The sequence below is a fragment of the Labrus mixtus genome, chromosome 11, assembly GCF_963584025.1.
Source record: "Labrus mixtus chromosome 11, fLabMix1.1, whole genome shotgun sequence".
Classification (NCBI taxonomy): domain Eukaryota; kingdom Metazoa; phylum Chordata; class Actinopteri; order Labriformes; family Labridae; genus Labrus; species Labrus mixtus.
Genome location: NC_083622.1, coordinates 3945509 through 3963204, shown reverse-complemented (window position 1 = coordinate 3963204; position 17696 = coordinate 3945509). Strand labels below are relative to the sequence as shown.

General features: G+C 40.9%; 2 protein-coding genes across 3 annotated transcripts in view; one reads left to right on the top strand and one right to left on the bottom strand.

Moving 5' to 3' along the window:
- The window catches only part of nod1 (nucleotide-binding oligomerization domain containing 1), a 475392-nt gene that overhangs the window by 212965 nt on the left and 244731 nt on the right, over nucleotides 1-17696 (bottom strand). The window lies entirely within an intron of this gene.
- Nucleotides 1-17696, top strand: part of cdk14 (cyclin dependent kinase 14) — a 206314-nt gene that overhangs the window by 95745 nt on the left and 92873 nt on the right. For both annotated transcript variants that reach the window (XM_061049639.1, XM_061049640.1), the window contains 2 exons: nucleotides 1822-1945; nucleotides 16111-16231. In XM_061049639.1, the coding sequence (XP_060905622.1) occupies nucleotides 1822-1945; nucleotides 16111-16231 (245 nt within the window). The remainder of the gene's footprint in view (nucleotides 1-1821; nucleotides 1946-16110; nucleotides 16232-17696) is intronic.

Genomic DNA, 17696 nt, shown 5'->3' with positions numbered 1-17696 from the left:
TCACACTGCCTTCCCTCCTCCCCGCTGTCAGCAGTCCTGTCATGCTCTGTGCAATCGATTCACTCGCCCTTCACAGAAAATGAAAAGGAGGCATCAGTCACGCCCAGCTCCGAGACGGTCAAACCCACCTACCTGTGACTTTTCTTTAAATCACATCTTTCTATACCAAGATATCACAACACTAGCCGCTATATCTAAAGTACAATTATCTGTTTTTACATCGGATGGGACCTGTACTGGCTGATGTATTCAATCATCAGAGAAGAGGAAATGATGGCTGTGATCTTGACCGGTGGCTCTGTATTGATTTTTTGGTGTTTGTGCCTTTGTGTCAGAGACAGTGTTTCATTTTAAATGAATGCTTCTTGTCTGTGTTCATGATTTACTGTGATGAAGTCACAGCCCTCCCTTACTGAATAGGTCACTAACCGTGGACTTTATCATGGAGATGAAAGCAGTCACCATGATGTCAGTAAAGGTCACCTGACTTCTGTTTTAAAAGCTCAAGTGAGGGCGCTGCTTTAGCTCAGTAAAGGGAGCAGGCGCCCCATGTACGGAGGCCACAGTCCTCTACCCGATGGTCTCAGCCGGGACCATTTGCATCCTGTGCTCTCTAACCCCACATTTCCTCTCTTCAGCTTTCACCAACAATTTCTTTTGTCTTTTTGGAGCCATACGTGACCCTATTAAGTCATGATGGTGGAGAGGATTAAGGCGATAGCAAAAGCTAATTACCAGCTTCACTGCTCACTATTGTAAACAAGGTGCAAAGGTTTTTAAAAAAAAAACACATTTATATTAATTGGGATATTAATTTTGGCTACTAAAAGATAGTCTTCAACTAAATGTACTTATTGAACTTCCAGCTCCTTAGAGAATCTCAGAGTACAACTGATGCTGAACAAAACAGTTTCAGTTTAGCCATTATCCTAAATCAAACTGGGCTTTACCGTCTGTTTTACTCTTAATGGGACCATCATTTACTAAATGAACATCATGCTGTGTGGAAGAAGACATTAAACTAGGGATTGATACCGTTAACTCATAAAGACGATGTTTACTGAGGGAATAAACCAACACCAAACCGTGAATGAATGTCTTTTTCACAATAAGTTCACTTCATTTGTCTGTCTACTCGCCGTTATATTGAATATTTTCTACTGATAATATGTCTACACTCCTGCACTTTAACTTATAGTATCACTGATTGCACAGCTCTGGACAGCTCCCTAAGTCAATACTGTCCATTTACAACTCTGTTTTTTGCACATTTACATTTAATCTTTCATATTTAAGACTAGTAATGCTAAGTTAAATCCTGGTTGTATATATTCACATTCTTAGTTTTGATATTTTCAGTACTTATTTACTTTGTATTTAATATTATATTGTGTTTAGATTTGCTAATATTGTGTTTTTTGCTCATATTGTGTGTTTGGACAACCTGCTGCTGTAACGCCACAATTTCCCAGTTTGGGATCAATAAAGTAATTCTATTCTATTCTTTATAACTTCTCAACAATCTGATTTACTTTATACTGCAACTAGGTGAAGCCTATACAGGCAATTGAATTCATTTTTGGTGACTTGAGGATGTGTCTTATGTACAGTCTTTGTCTCTTACACACACACTGTATATACAGTCGTCAGTCCCTTGATGTGTTTGAACAGAAAGTTGTTTCTTTCGGCAGAGAAAACTGAGATTGGTATTCACGTTCTCACAATCCAATGTATCTTTACCTCATTGTTTGTAGCAGCGATGTCACAATGACATATTAACCTCTAAAACAAAGTGATTTATTTATTCCTTTATATTTGCAGCTCTTCCTGTTCCAGTTGCTGAGAGGCCTGTCGTACATCCACCAGAGGTACATCCTTCACCGCGACCTGAAACCGCAAAACCTGCTCATCAGTGACACCGGAGAGCTCAAACTCGCTGACTTTGGTGAGTAGACGCGACACTGACGCTCCTTTTTTTTAGTAACTTTGAGACGTGAGTTTGTGTGTGAAAACTGGTATTACTGCAAGGCTCGGTCGCGGAAATGGTCCATTTCTGCAAAACAAAATATACACAGTTGTGTGTTTTGTTCAGGGTGAAGAGGGACAGACAGTGAGAGGAGAAATAGTTGAACTGGCGGCTCAACATAAAATGTGTGTAATGTTATTTTAATGCAACATAAACTGTATGGACATTAACAATATCGCCTTAATATATTGTGTGAAAATATATTGAAATGTCTTAAAAAGTCAATACATCGCCCAGCCCAAATCTATTGTGAGCAAAGTGTAGTAAAAGTGTGGCTGTGTGTGTGTGTGTGTGTGTGTGTGTGTGTGTGTGTGTGTGTGTGTGTGTGTGTGTGTGTGTGTGTGTGTGTGTGTGTGTGTGTGTGTGTGTGTGTGTGTGTGTGTGTGTGTGTGTGTGTGTGTGTGTGTGTGTGTGTGTTCAAAACCCCTCCTGAAGTGGCACCATATGGCTTGGATCCATGCTCTGTAAACACTGCCTACATGGTCTGTCTGGCGTCTCGGGGGGGAGTGCCCACAAACTGACAATCCAGCCTTCTGTACAACCCATCCTTCCATCCCTTCATCCATCCATCCTTCTATCAAACCAGTTACTTTAGTCTCACACCCCTCTCTCTCTCTCTCTCTCTCTCTCTCTCTCTCTCTCTTCCCAACCCATTCCCTAGATCTCTCCAGCCTTTCTCCCCCTTGACCATCTATCTTTTTAGTCCCTCCATCCCTCTGCCCAGACAGATGGGGGTAGGCGCAATGTGGCAGCTTTATCAATAATGCAAACCTCGTAATAGTGCAGACAAATTACTGCAAGGGAAATGAAGAGAAGGGGGAAAAAATAATGGCCAAAACACCAAATGAGCAGGAATGAAAAATCCCTGGCCTATTAGTCTGTCACTGGAGCTGAATGCTCATCGACAAACATGCACACAAAAAAAAAAGTCTTTGCCTGAGGGATGCCAGATGAGGAAGGTGAAGGCTGTTTCGAGGGTGTGTTTGTGTGTGTGTGTGATTGTGTGACCGCCAGGGCTCCCTGTAGTCCCGGGCGTTGGCAGCAGGAATACTAACGGCCGACAGCTGAGGCCTGTGGTGCTGGGTGGGGTATTAAGAGGGAGGCGGAGAGGCGGAGTGTCAACAAGGAAGGGGCTGAGAGGTACGATGAGTGCGGCCAGAACACTGAGAGGGCATGAAGCTGTCTGCTGATAGGATGGAGGACATGAGAGGGAAAAGATAAGAGGTGGCTTTAATGGCAAAAAAAAAACATGTTGCCGTTAATAAATAAAACAACTTTTATTTGAATAAATTTAACGCAGCTTGTAGAGTTTGGGATCAACCAATTTGACCGTCCACTTTCTGTTTTAGACAAATGACAATCTCTGCTGTGACTGTCCACTTGAGGCTGGCTTTGCTTTAAAATGTTGTTCATTGGTGAAGCCTGCATCCATCCTGGACGAAAAGCAACGCCGACTTAATGTGGAAGACGGATTTCTCTTATCTGTTCTCCTGCTGCCGGTTGTGGAGTCAGTCCACAGGCGCCCCTTTGCTCCTCTGTGGGTTTTACTCCCGTTTTAATGAGCCGCACAAACAACCAACACACAAATGAGTCTTTGATTATCACATGTTTCATATCAAGGACACAGCTAATTGGGGCCAACTTAAGCAGTGTGTGGGGGGTGATTATTGATGTTTGTGTGGTAGAGCTGTAATCACTGAATCCCTGTGTGAACACATTCAACACCTACAAGTCGTAAACCATCCATAGAGTCTACCAGGCCTTTCTAAGGTCAAGCTGTTCTAGCAAATTAAAAAAAAAAAAAACAAGTCCTCCAACCCAAACATTTTGTTCCTTCCCTCTCATGTGACCCACAGCAGCGTTTCCTTGATTATCGGCCGTACAGATGCCGAGCCACACGTCCTCAAAGCTTATTGTTCAAACTGAGGAACACATGGTTCACACATGGTTCACACATGGTTCACATTGGCAAACAATAGCAGTTTGATTATGTTATCGTGTTACAATACATGTAATGTGTGATTTTACAGTAAGACTTAAAGCCTACACTGACTCTTTCGTGTCATAGCAGTCTCAAACCAAAAGGGTGAAAACCTTGTGTTTGACCCTCCATTACTCCTGCCACTCAAATTAGCTTGCTGTAATTTTTTCAGTATATTTTCTAGAGATGCACCGATCCACTTTTTTTCACTTCCGATCAGATCCCGATACATATGTACCAATACTGTTACTGATTCAGATAACTTTATTTATAATAATTAATTGTTTTATTGTTGTTTTGTGCGTTGTGTTAGCTTCACATACAAACAGTTAGCAGCAGCAACAACTGACAGATTTTCAAATTAAATCTTTTAAACTGAAGTGTAAGAATTTGTACTTTTTAATCACACAGAAGGGACTGCTCCATCTCGTCTGAACGTCGTCATGGAGACGATTTGTGGGCACTTTCAGTTCAGTCTGACTGTCTTCAGAGTGAGACTGTGTGAGCTGAGAATATTTAAAGTGCCCAGTGATCTTTCTTGATCAGTCACGTGGATCAGCGCCATCAGTCCGATATCCGATATGCAAATATCATCAATATCGGACCTGAAACCGATATTAGATCTGCTCTGTCCCATCTCTGATATTTCCTGCAGCCTTTATTCATCAACTCATCCTGACCTCCCAGAAAAATGTCAGGAAAGAGTTTTGTGAATGTGCGAAAACAACAAGATGTAGATTTTCATTCACTCATTCCCAAATAAACAGCAAGCATGTTTAGGAACACAGCACACTGTTGTTCTTTTCTCAGTCAGTTGACTTTTTACATTTTTTCGTCAAGGTGCCTCCCATTTAAAATCCTTAAACTTTTCAGAACCGTGCTGGTTTATCACAGTTCTTTGTTTTCAGCCAACCAATCACATGCAGTCGGTCCCATCACCCTGATAGTCAAGAAACTGAACATTTCCACCTCTTCTAAAATAAAGGGAGCTACAAAGATATACTGGCTTTTTTAAAAATGTTTTATCATAAAGAGAGAGAGAGAGTGAATTAAATCAGATTTTTTTTCCCCTCACTCACTCGTCTTTCAGGGCTACCATACCTTATTATAGAAGCGGATGAAACAGCAGATGAGCATCTCTCAAAGCCCAAATACTTCTGAGCCCCATGAGAGAGGAAATGTGTCCGTAGTTTGGATGAACGTGCTGAAAGGCTGCTTGTGTTTGCACTCAAACACTGAAGCGTTGCCATATGCTGTCAGTGTCCATCGCCAACCTGGAGCGCAGGCTGCGGTCAGGGGCCTGAAACCTTATCTGAGCTCTATTCACAAACAGCATGACCCCCCCCTGATAAAGCCCTATCTGTTTGTGTGTGTGTGTGTGTGTGTGTGTGTGTGTGTGTGTGTGTGTGTGTGTGGCTGTTTTGGACTCGATCCTTGTGCAAACCTGTCCCAGACAGTTTGTAAAATGAGGACATGTTCCTGGCTCATTGAAGAGTTGGGGACTTCTGCAGCAGTAGCAGAGCTCCAGGTCGTCTTCAGGGGCATTTGGAGCCAGTTGTACTCACTCACAGATCAAATGGACTTGTTTTTTTTAAATTTTTTATCCATGTTAGCAACAAGGTCTCAAGGGATAGCAACGAGGTCTGTTATTCCTCAGGCCAGACGGAACAAATGTATTAACCGTGAGAGAGATTGAGATACATATTGTGCAGACTTTCTGTTTCCACAGCCTGCTCAAAGCAAGATCGTTGAAGCTTTATTCTGCATTGATGTTCCGTATGAAAGGTAGAAACACAAAATAGGGGGACGATATAGTTCCATTTTTAGCCTGGCAGCAGAGCGAACCGAATTTCCCCTGTGGATAAATCAAGTATTTGTGATCGTGATTCTGATTCTGAATGGGAAAGCCAAAGTGGTGTCTGTAAATAAACTACCAACCAAGGACAAGAGCAACTGCCATATAACAGACAAATACAGGACCATTCCTTTGCTTTGGAAAGCAACATCACAACCCTGAACATACATTTTATGTCACCCAAGAGGAGACGCCGTAATGCCAAATATCAGGCCCAACAAGCCTGTACTCCTTTAGAACATATGCATGCTATAAAAATCATTCACTGGAGCAGCAATGTTTGGTTCAGCTCTTATTTACAGTACCTTAGTGACTTCAGTGATCTGCTGATTTCCCCCCTGTAGCGCCATGAGGTTAATCTATTGAGATGTCTTGGCAGTTATTGGATAGATGAAGAAATTGGGAAAAAAGAAATCCTCTGCAGGCGTAAAGCAAACAGGAATTCAGATAAAACATCAAAATCAGAACTTTCTTGTTCAGTGTAAAACACAAGCTGTGTTTATAAATGCTCTCATTGCACAGAGGCTTCTTTCATTGATAATACGATCTATATTTTATCCTAGATATATTAAATATCGGTGACAAACCCTTGCTATAATTCTTCAAAGCTCAAGCTAATGTATTAACTAATGATGCTCTCCTATTTCTGTATGAAGTTAGCAATTTAAATTCAATTAATCCACTGCAACAATTAATGAATTCATGATTTATTACCGTTAATTGTTTCCTATCTGTGCGCATGGAAGAATGAAAATGAGCCTCTGTACTAGCATCACAGAGGGGATCACACACAAGTCAAAATGCATCATGCATGTGTTGCAAAGATTAGCGTTAGCAGTGTTTCCCACAGAATGACGCGGCACCCGTGCGGTGGAGTTCGGATCTGGGAAAGGGGGGGTTTTTCCCCTCGAAATTAAATATTAATCCGCTCAATATATCCAAGTAAGAGCACAGACACAAACACCGGGAGTACGCCTCGCTTTTTGAAAAGTTCCACTCGACATTCCCTTATTTATAGGAGTTCAGCATCAGCAGCAAGCAGCTGTATATTAACATTATTAAACCAAAGCCATGAGAAGCTTCAGTTTTGATTTGAGCAAGGCACCTCAATCGGTGCATTTACGAGAGGGATGTACGGACAGATCACCTCTCTCTCTCTCTCTCTCTCTCCCTGCTGATGTGATTCTGCTGTCTTGGTTTTCTGCGTCTCATCCCTCCGCAGTAGTCGAGATGGAATTGATTTCAAAATGGGAGTTTTGTCATGTTGCACGGAGCCGCAGAGGGCTCAGGCACAGTTTAATATTCTGTGCGCTTTGTGAGGTCATCGCGCTCTCTCTCTCTAGGGTGCACGGCAATTTTATGGATAAATAATTAATAAATGAAACCGGTCAGAAATATACATGGGTGGCCCGCCCAGGTATCATCTCTGTGTGGGAAACACTGATTGTGAGGACCCTATTTTCAGCACTATGATATCTTGTTGAAGTTTTTGACCAGCAGCATATATGTGTCTGTTTAGGGAAGGGGTCTATTTAACATGTCTCTTAAGCTGTCAGAGTTTTTGGGGCAGCTCAAGAAGCACAAAGAAGTAGACTGAACTAAACGGAGCGACAGTTTTTCAGCGAGCACAGCTTTAACTAGCTAATGTGTGCTGATGTGTGTGTTTGTCTTTCTGGGAAGTGTGTGTGGCTGTGCTGTGAAGAAACAGCTGCTTGGTATAATGATGTGTGAGGAGAGAAGCAATGTGACAATGTAGCTGGGAGGAATGTAGCAGCACCCGCAGCACACTGTTTGTCTCTCCCCAGTGTGCCGTTTCCACCCAGCGCCTCGCCACAGCTCCGGGACAGGAGGCCTGATGCATCAAAGTGTGTGTGTGTGTGTGTGTGTGTGTGTGTGTGTGTGTGTTTGTGTTTAACAGTCCAGACCTGAGATAAAGCTGAAATAAACACACACCAGCAGAAGAAATAATGGGCTGGTGTGTGTGCTCTTGATGACATCGCTGGTTCAATGTAGAATACTATAATGCAGAGCTCATTACAGTCCACTTTGTGTTGGGAAATGAGCTGAGACGATGGCAGGTGTTGTATTGAACACACACACACACACACACACACACACACACACACACACACACACACACACACACACACACACACAGACATTAGAAAAATGCTGAATTAGAAAAAATGCATAAAAAAACCTTTTTTCCCCGTCTTACAAATTAAGCCAACATGATGCCAAGCCCTGCTGTTGGACGATTTGTTTAATTGGGAAAACAAAAATGAAAATGAGATACTCATAAGTGACAATCTAGCCGTGGTGTGCCTTCACTTTCAACCCAGTCTCAAATCTAAATGTGTAATACCTACGTTGGTCCACAGCACAAAGCGTAGTAGTTTCACAATAAGGGCTCTAAGATTGTGACATGTCTACGTTTCCTTTTGCCTATTCTATTAAGGTTGGTTACAAAAACACATCTTAAATCCGGTTTCACTATCTATTCAATGCCCCCCCTCAAACCATTTGATGTACTGGGCTTTGAAAGAGCTCTATGAAAGTATGACTGCAAGACCCCATGCCTATGAAATGAGAATATTTAAGTTTTGGCTTAGAGCTGAACGACATACATCGTTGGAAAGGTCTCATCCTGGAGAGTAACATATGTGAAGATGAGGTTTCAACATGACCCCTGTTTTGAAATAATGCCCTTTGAACCTTGACCCAAGGGCTTGTTTGAAGGCTTATACCTCAGCAACAAAAGGGGCTACAGACATGGGAATAACTGTTTTAGAGAGGTCTTGGAACAAAGTACCATGTGAGGGTAGTCAGCTCACCAAAACAACAGGGGGAGCTGCTATATATGGTTAAAATACATTTTAACAAATGTATCAATTATTTTTTAAATATCTGATAACATAAATGTGTTAACCATCCAATTAAACTCCCCTGTGTACCCTCAATTAAATATATATTACTTCTTAGGTAAGGGAAATACTGATTCCTCAGAGTCAAGTCATACAGCGTGATACTGAATGGCGCCATAATTGTAGTCTTTTCCGTTTCCAAAAAAAGGTTGTAACTAGGATTATAAAAGGCTTACAAAATATATATTCACTGAATATGTCACGGATCTCGTGTGGCCGAAGTATTTATTGCATAGTACATATATGATCTATGTTAAAATAAAGTACATATATCAGTTAATTTCGGATATTTTGACTGTTATTTTAGAAACGGGAATTTTGGTAGTTATGTCTGGCGTTGTGCACAGAGGGAACATAATTAGGGTTGTAAAAAATGTATATCTAATCCACTATATCAAATATTTACTAAAGCCGAATGGGTTTTGTAAAATAATCTAGACTATATATATATTGTAAAAAAGTGGTCAAATCAAACCTGTTTTAAAAGATAGTATTAATCTGTCCATAGCTATCACCATAGCAACAGTAGAAAACGTAACGTCCCAACGTTTTTCTAGCGAGACCTGAAAGAATCTTCGTAGAAACGAACAAACTGAAGATAATAAACATAAACCGAATGAAGATTATGAAGAGACAATGTACATTTGTCGCCAGAAAGGTTATCAAAACGACACTTAAGCCTCAAACTATCTTAAAAAATTGCATTTTCCACCGAAAATAGAAGGGATGTCCGCCATGTTTTTTTTTTCTCCAGGGGAAAACTGGGCAGTCACGTGACCTGAGGTATGCCTATACAAAAGAATAGGCAAAAGGAAACGTAGGCATGTCACAATTTTAGAGCCCTTATTGTGAAACTACTACGTTTTGTGCTGTGGACCAACGTAGGTATTACACATTTAGATTTGAGACTGCGTTGTCACTTTCCCACGTAACCTTAGTGGATTCTCTAACAGACTCTGTCAGTCATTTCGCTTTGAACGTTTTCCAAAACATGGATGTTCTTTATCCACTGAACAGCCAAGCAGAACGATATTTACCTGCACCACCTCCCTCATCCATATTAGATGTGTGTATTTTCAGCTGAGTGACGGCAGCAGAAACACTCAGAGGACGCCTCACATAGTCAAATGTGCCTCAGCTTTCTGTGCATCTCTGGGATTTCTCCTCAGATACAAGCAAAAAAAAAAGTCATTTTTGTGGTATAAACTAAGGTCAGACTTTCATGTTTTTCTTACTTAAGATATTTTACACATTATTAGTTTTCATTTTAAATCATTTCATTGCTGTAAAGCTGTTATAAGCTGTATAGTCATTTTAATGGAAAGACATTGATTCTGCTGGTCAGTGAATTCAGTTGGGTGACATTAACGGGTTGACAGATGTTAAAATTAAAAACATGGTGCATGGTGACACTCTTCCTCCAGTTCTTTATGTTTTGGGAGTTCAGAGCTTCAACTCCACTCAATCAAGTCTTTACAACATGTTTTACCTCTGGTAGTCATTCAACTTTCCCTCCTTATCTTGGATTATAGGAGCCCTAATCAAACATTATGTATGAAGGTAGGAAAGAAATATGATGCATGTAATCCCAGCTTTAAAGCTCCAGCCAGGCTGATAAGCTGAGCAGCCCATAACCTCTTACATTCATGTCAAGGCCTTTCTATTTCCCTTCAGCCGAGCTGTTTCAACACCCAACTGGAGCAATAAGGTGTACCAACGATTAGCTAACGTTTACTGCCCTGAGAATGAAAGGCAATGCACGGCTAACCTAGTGCAACAGAAGGAGCCTCTTTTTTTTCCAGCTGGCGTCGATGTTCTCTGTCTTCAGGGGTGGAAGTTTCAAGAGTCGTAACGTCAAAAACTAAGTCTCCACAAGCTGTGGATGACTCGATCAGGAGATGTGTTAGCTGCGGGTTCATTGTGAGACAGATGTGTTATATTAGGGATCTGTGTGTTAATGACGCTGACTTTTTGTCTGTATTTTTTCACAGTAAAAAGAGACTTGAGTCTGCAGTGCTGTTGTTAAAGTTCACTGATTATCTCAGTGGCTGAATTGTGGTGTATGAAGCAGGAAAAGTGAACTGATTTAAGATGTAATTTGTCTTAAAAATGATAAACAGCATTTAATTTACACGTATATTTATATATTTGCCCATTGTACCAAATTTCAGATATCTGTATTATCAAAAATCTGATGAAATAAAACTATGAAATAAGACTTTGATAAGCTCCAGGTGCAGCTCAATGGCTGTGCTAGTGAGGACAAAAAAAAGAAAATAAAACAGCACAGGAAACACGTAAAACTGTCAAATCTACGACTGTGAAGAGACGTTTTTATTCCTGGTTAAATATGGCACACATCTGTATATCTCTAAATCGTATTAAATTCAAACTTTACAATCTTTAATCTAGAAAAGTGATGTCAACCCCATTGTTTCAAAGTGAAACGTGTTTTTTTGGAATAACAATCTACTCATTGTGAGAGAGCCTGGTTTGATGAAACACAACAAAAACTTGTCACTCACAACTTGTTTAGAGGAAGTTTTTGCTGTTCCTAAAGGAGCGACATTTCCTGCCGCTTCTTTGAATCATTCTGGCAGAAAAGTGTACATCTCTCTATCGTCTCATCTCTCGCTGCACGTTAGAGAGGAGGAGGAGGAGGAGGATAAGCAGTTAGGCTACAAACCACTTTTAATCGGAATGAGCAGTGGGTTGTTTCCCCTCGGGAGCAGAGTCTGTTTTAGTCTTTTTCACTCTTCCCTCTCTCTGTTTCCAGCCCACCATGTCCCTATGTGAGTGTATGATGTATTATTCACCTGTGACCTTCCTCCCACTGCTAGCTGCACCGGATAGCCGGTCGGCGGATGAAGGTGACTGCAGGTGTGTGTGTGTGTGTGGCAGTGTGTGTGTGTGGAGCCATAGGTCAGTGCTTTGAAGTAGTACCCTTCTCTGCAGACGGACTCGTGGGGCTTTGAGGGTGAAGGTCAGGGCTGGGTCTCTTCCTCGTGTCATCATCACGTAGCCCCTTCATAACCGGCACAAGGTGATCCTAAATGTCAGAGCAACCACCAACAAAACCAACATCAATCCGTGTCTAACTACCAACGTTTGATTTGCACCTCGCTCTCATCGCATCGCCCGGTCTCCCTACGAGCGCCAGCATGAGCAAACAGCTGAAAGTTTCCCGTGAACACAGTGAGCTGAGACACTTCAGTCGCCTCCAAGCTGTCTGTGGGTGGAGAACTGGGCTTTACTTCATTTAGTTTGTAAAAGCCGGAGGAGGACGGAGGAGAAACAGATGATGGAGGACTTGCTGTGCACGAGCTTGTTGTTTGAACCAAATTAGAGTTGTAATGTTTATCCTGCTTGTTCCTTTATGATTGATGTCAAAATGACTTAGCCAAGAACCGTTTGTTTTGCCATCTTTTGTGAAAATCCGAAATCTTGGTTAACATGTCTTTGACTACGGGATGAAGTGATTGAAGAAAAATCACTTTGATCCCATGAAAAACCAAATGGAGCTCCATGGTGACAGCCCACTTGTTCGGTGGCTCTGGTTCCTGAAGTAAATTTCCCCTCTCAAATCCTTCACCGATTTTTCACAAAATCCTCATATCAAGCGATTCAAGCCTGGAACCGAAACGACCAGATGCCCCAATACTCATGGCTGTAGTACATTTCATTTAGCGACAAAACAACATAGAAAAACTGAGAAAAAGGGACAGGACTGTTTACATCATTTTTGTACGGAGTCAAGGAACTACCCATCCCACAATCCATTGCGAATTGTATAGTTTCTTCTTAAATGTAACTTTAGTCGTTGTCAATCTTGTAGTTTGTGTTGTGTGAACATATAAACTACATTCACTGCTACATGACATGGTTATTAGTTGATTTCTTGTTAGCTAATTTACCAGCTAGGCTGCTAGCGAAAGTATCTCTTCGCATACTTTGCAGAGGGGCGGGAAACATTGCCATGGTTACAGCAAGCTCAACCGATCAGAGAGCTGTGACACTCTATGATCATGGGTAGTGTAGTTCTTAGCCCTCATATCGCGAATGAATCTTGTTTTTCTTCAAATGAGGTTGATATCATACAAATTTGTGTCTCCTACAGGAGCGTGCGACATGCGGTGTAAAAGCGCTTTGAGTAGTTGGAAGACTAGAAAAGCGCTATATAAGCTCAAGTCCATTTACCATTTAATAATCAAATCCACTACGGAGAAAATGAATGAGATTCTTACTTAAGGAGCCACACTGTTGAGTCCTATTCATAAACTAATCACGACATCACTTCCAGTGTTGGGAAAGCTTCTTATAAAATGAAGCGAGCCCAGATATGAGTTACTCTACATTAGATGAAGCTTCACTACACTAAAATGGTGCCTATGTGTTTTGCTTACTGTGACTGACGCGCTTCACATCATTACTGTACATTGATCCTACATCTGGAGCACCCTGTAGTACAAATGCATATTTTAACATATTTTAAATTATGGATTTGAAGAACATGACACGACTAGTCATGGTTCAGTATTCGATGGTGTTAAAAGGAGGGCTACATTTTCTGGTATTGTACAGGTCAGGAGGAGAGTCATAAAGCCAGATAAGATAATATGCAACAACATATTTCGATCTACAATAATTGCTAGTTTCTGTGTGTCTTTGTGTACGTTTCAATAGGGTTTTATTTTTCCTGCAATGTCAACAGGCATGCTGGGAAATGTAGGAGGCTAAGTGGCGTTCACACAAACAGTTTTACTTCCTCCAGACTGTCCTGACATGCTTTGTTCTCTTTAACTCCACACCACGCACACATAGGACGCCTGTCGTTAAAATGATAGCCTCTCAGTGATGATGCCTTGTATTCTATGTTAGATCACTGTGTGGAAATTACAGTGATCGCCTGTGATGAGCGCCAGCTGAAAACTCCTTTCTCCTGTGGCTGTTCTAGCTCGAGGAAATGGTAAACCCCCCCCCCTCCCTCCTCTCATTTATCCTCCTCTTTGCCCTTCTCCCTCCCACTCTCCGGGGACTAGCAGCAGGGCAGGAAGTCCTTTTTTTACCAAGCTAAATGCTTTAATTAAGCCCTCAGACCACTTGGGAAGAGACAAGAGATAATGCCAACAGCCTCATTAAAGCTCGTTGCATATGCACTCTGCTCTACCATTAGCATGGGAGCACTGTTACTGGCCACCCAACTCATCTGATTTCTTGTCATCCAACAGATTTTTTTTGTGGTTCTTATACAGCCTTGTAATAGTTTAAAATGAAAGGCTTAAAAAGTAACCGGCTGTAGTGTCAGTATTGATGAACCATACTTAGATGATGTCAGATTTACTTGATAGAAACTTGATTTTTTATTTTTTTTTGGGTCGTCTGGGTTTGTGTGTCTGATATTTACGTCATTCGGGTCCCCGAAAACCTCAAAGGTCTTCCATCATAATTTCCATTTGAAAAGGCAATCTCAGGCTTGTCGCGGTTGAATGTACAGAAGTCAGTCCAATGACGGCTCTGCCAAGTGGAGTTTGCACTGACTGTTGCGTCAGTATTGCAGGCATGCTAGATTTTTTTGAGAGGAAATGTTTAAAGCATCCCAATCTTTGTTCGGCACACTTGAATAGTCAAGGGAAAAACAAATCTTTTAAACCCCTCCAGTGGTTAAATTTACACCTTCACTGCAGTGATTAAGAAGGGTAACCCCCCCCCCCCCCCCCCCCCCTAAAGAACTCCAGGAGCCAGACATGTTTATTATCAACAACTTATTATGAACACTTGGCTCCAGGTTACTTCCCATTCCATTACCACATGGAGACCTGGGTCTCTTTATCGTTAGGCCTATGTAATGTCCCTGAATGGATCCAAGAAGACAATTGAACTTAAGTGCTGTGTGTTTTTCTTGCATGATAATAAGCTGATTTAGAATCAGTTTTGGCAACAACAAGCCTATTTTAGGACTTTTTATTGACAAAGACAGCCAAAACACATGGCTGATTGTTGCAGTTTGACTAAATAAAGACAAAACCAACAAAATCCTTCTTCACATACAGACAGCAACCCCTGGTGTTCAAAAAGGAACCCAGTGCTGAAATGCAAAAAAACTGCAGTTCATCAAATGTCCACTTGAGGCTGGCTCCAAAATTCAGAGAATCCTAGGTCCTATATTCAAATTCCAATTTTTACAAAAAAACAAAACATGTTTCTGTCTGTTTCACACATTAGCTACAAATAGATCATTTATTTGTTGGCACACACTGCATAGCGGTGGATTTATTTTATAACTCAACCATTTTAAATTCATAAAGTCAATGAGTTTTATGCATACTTTGGGGCGTGACTGAGTTGACTGACATGTTGACACGTTGTAGCGGTTTTCCAGGAGGCTGAAGGCCTGCCTTACCTCTACCTCTTTTCCTGGCGCTAAATTGAAGTCTGGTTGAGATTGCATTTCCAACATGGCATCTGTCATCGTTTGCTTCAAGGCGACTATTCAAAATCCAATAGGTTACGTCACCGAAACTACGTCCATGTTTGTTACAGTCTATGGTCACAAATGGAGTTTTTGTCCCAAGGTAAATAGAGCATTGAGAGGTGAAGTTATCTTTTTAAAATAAGATTTATTTTCCAATTTTTGTCAATGACTGGACTACATTGTCTAGGCTCGGCAAAGCATTTATTTATTCATAGATAGAGTACCATTCATACATGAAGCAATTCAAAGTGCTTTACAGACAAACAAAAACATTCATAACATCAACACCAGCAAAAGATGTGATGCTAAGCAAAACAAAAAAAGACAAATATAAATATTTAAATAAAGTAAATTAAAATGTTGGAAAGAAAAAGAGAAACATGACATTAAGCGAAATAAAAGATATAAGAAATGTGGTAAAATATCCTCAATTTGTGCAATTAATGATCCAATAATGACAATGATTTATTTTGAAAATCAATTGATTATTTTAAGTGAGTTTTAATGTGCATGTTTTTGTTTACTCCAAACTTTGATAGTACATGTTATTCTGTTTTATTAAGGTGTGTTTCACTTTTTCCTGTTGTTCTTGAAATTGATCATTCTGGGCTGTTTTGCTGTTTGCATTAAGAAGCATTTTCTTGTTGTCTTGTTCCAACCATATGCTTTAATGACTGCGTTTCATTAGTACTCGTTTTGTATTCTTTGTGTTGTTCTGTGTCTAACCAGATGTCAGAGTGCCTCCTATAGTGTTGCTGCTCCTCTCCACTCTTTAGCTTTGTTTGCACGCCCGGTGAAGGTCAGTCAATGATAATCATTTCTAACACTGTGCTGTTGTGTTGTTTCCCTCAGGCCTGGCCAGGGCCAAGTCAGTCCCCAGCCATACCTACTCCAATGAGGTGGTGACCCTGTGGTACCGGCCTCCTGATGTCCTGCTGGGATCCACAGACTACTCTACCTGCCTGGACATGTGGTGGGTACTCCTCACCCCTGACCCTGAGATCCCCCTCATTCACATCACACACCTGGTGTAGTTTCTGCTTGATTTATTCAGGTAGTCCAGTTAAGATCGGAATCAGTTTTTTTTTTTCTTCCTTCGGGGGGAAAACGGTAAATAAATCAGAAGGAAGACAAAAACCCATTAAAACCCACTTATCCATAGCAAATCCTGACCTGAGGGTGTGTTCTCTGCAGTGTGTTAGATTGTGTCTTTGAATCTCTGCTGTGGATCTTAGTTTCTTCCATATACTTTTCTCTCCTTGGTCTCACCCTGTAACTCCTGGATTATTCCTCCCACTCACAGTGTGGGCCTGGAGAGGTTCAAATATCACACATGCACACTTCTTATAGATACAGATGGAGCCTCTATATTCAAAGATGAAACAACATGCACACAATTAAATGTGTGAAAAACAATTAAGTGAACTTTTGCAGGGCTGTACTGATTGTGGGAAACTGTGAACAGCTGTATTTGTATATAACAAAGTGCTTTACTTACAGGAGAGAGTGCACAAATAAAATCACAAAGTACAGACAGAAAGGCAAACTTTCAAATTCACAATTATTCACATATAATTATAAAAAGATACATGCATTACACATATCACAGCATGGTGTCAGTAGGAGAACACTGATGATCAATATCAATGAGTTTTTAGCATCCATTTAAAAAAGACTACAGATTCAGCAGACCTGATGTTCCGGAGTTTACGAACTGCCACTTCAAAAGCACAATCACCTCTTGATTTGAACTGGGAGTGAGGAAGAGATAAAAAGCCCTGATCAGATGGAATAAGGTCTCAGTAAGTCTGTTATGTACGCCGGTCCCAGGGCTTGCAGGGCCTTGTGAATAAAAAAAATAAATTTAAAACTGTATTCTGTACTTTACTGGAAGTCAATGAAAGGAGGCAGGAATCAAAGTGATATGAGACTGACGACCAGTATTACCTAGCTGCTGCATTTCAGACCATTTTCAGAATGCTATGAAGGCGTGAGTGGTGCCAATGAAGCGGTTACAGTAATCAGAGCGATGATCAAAGGCAGCTGATAGGTCTAATAAAAACCAAAATGGACAATTCTCATTTACCTGCACGCATCAGGGCAGATCATTGCATTGGGTAGATCCAAAGAATTATGTCATATACCTAAAAAAGAAACATAATCCAAACATTTTGCCCAACACCCAAATGATGTGCAGATTACCTAAAAAAAAAAGCGGTTGGACATATTGTGCTTTGCATTTTAGACCATGCATCACAGATCGTATTATATCAGCCAATTCATAACAAGTGTTATCTCGAGACACTTTACAAAAAGCAGGTAATACTCATTGTTATGTCACAAAGACCCGGCTCAATCCATCATGAGAAGTTTAGCAACATTTAGCAAAAGTTACAGTGGCAAGAAAAAACAAGTCCAGGCTCATGACGAGCCAGCCA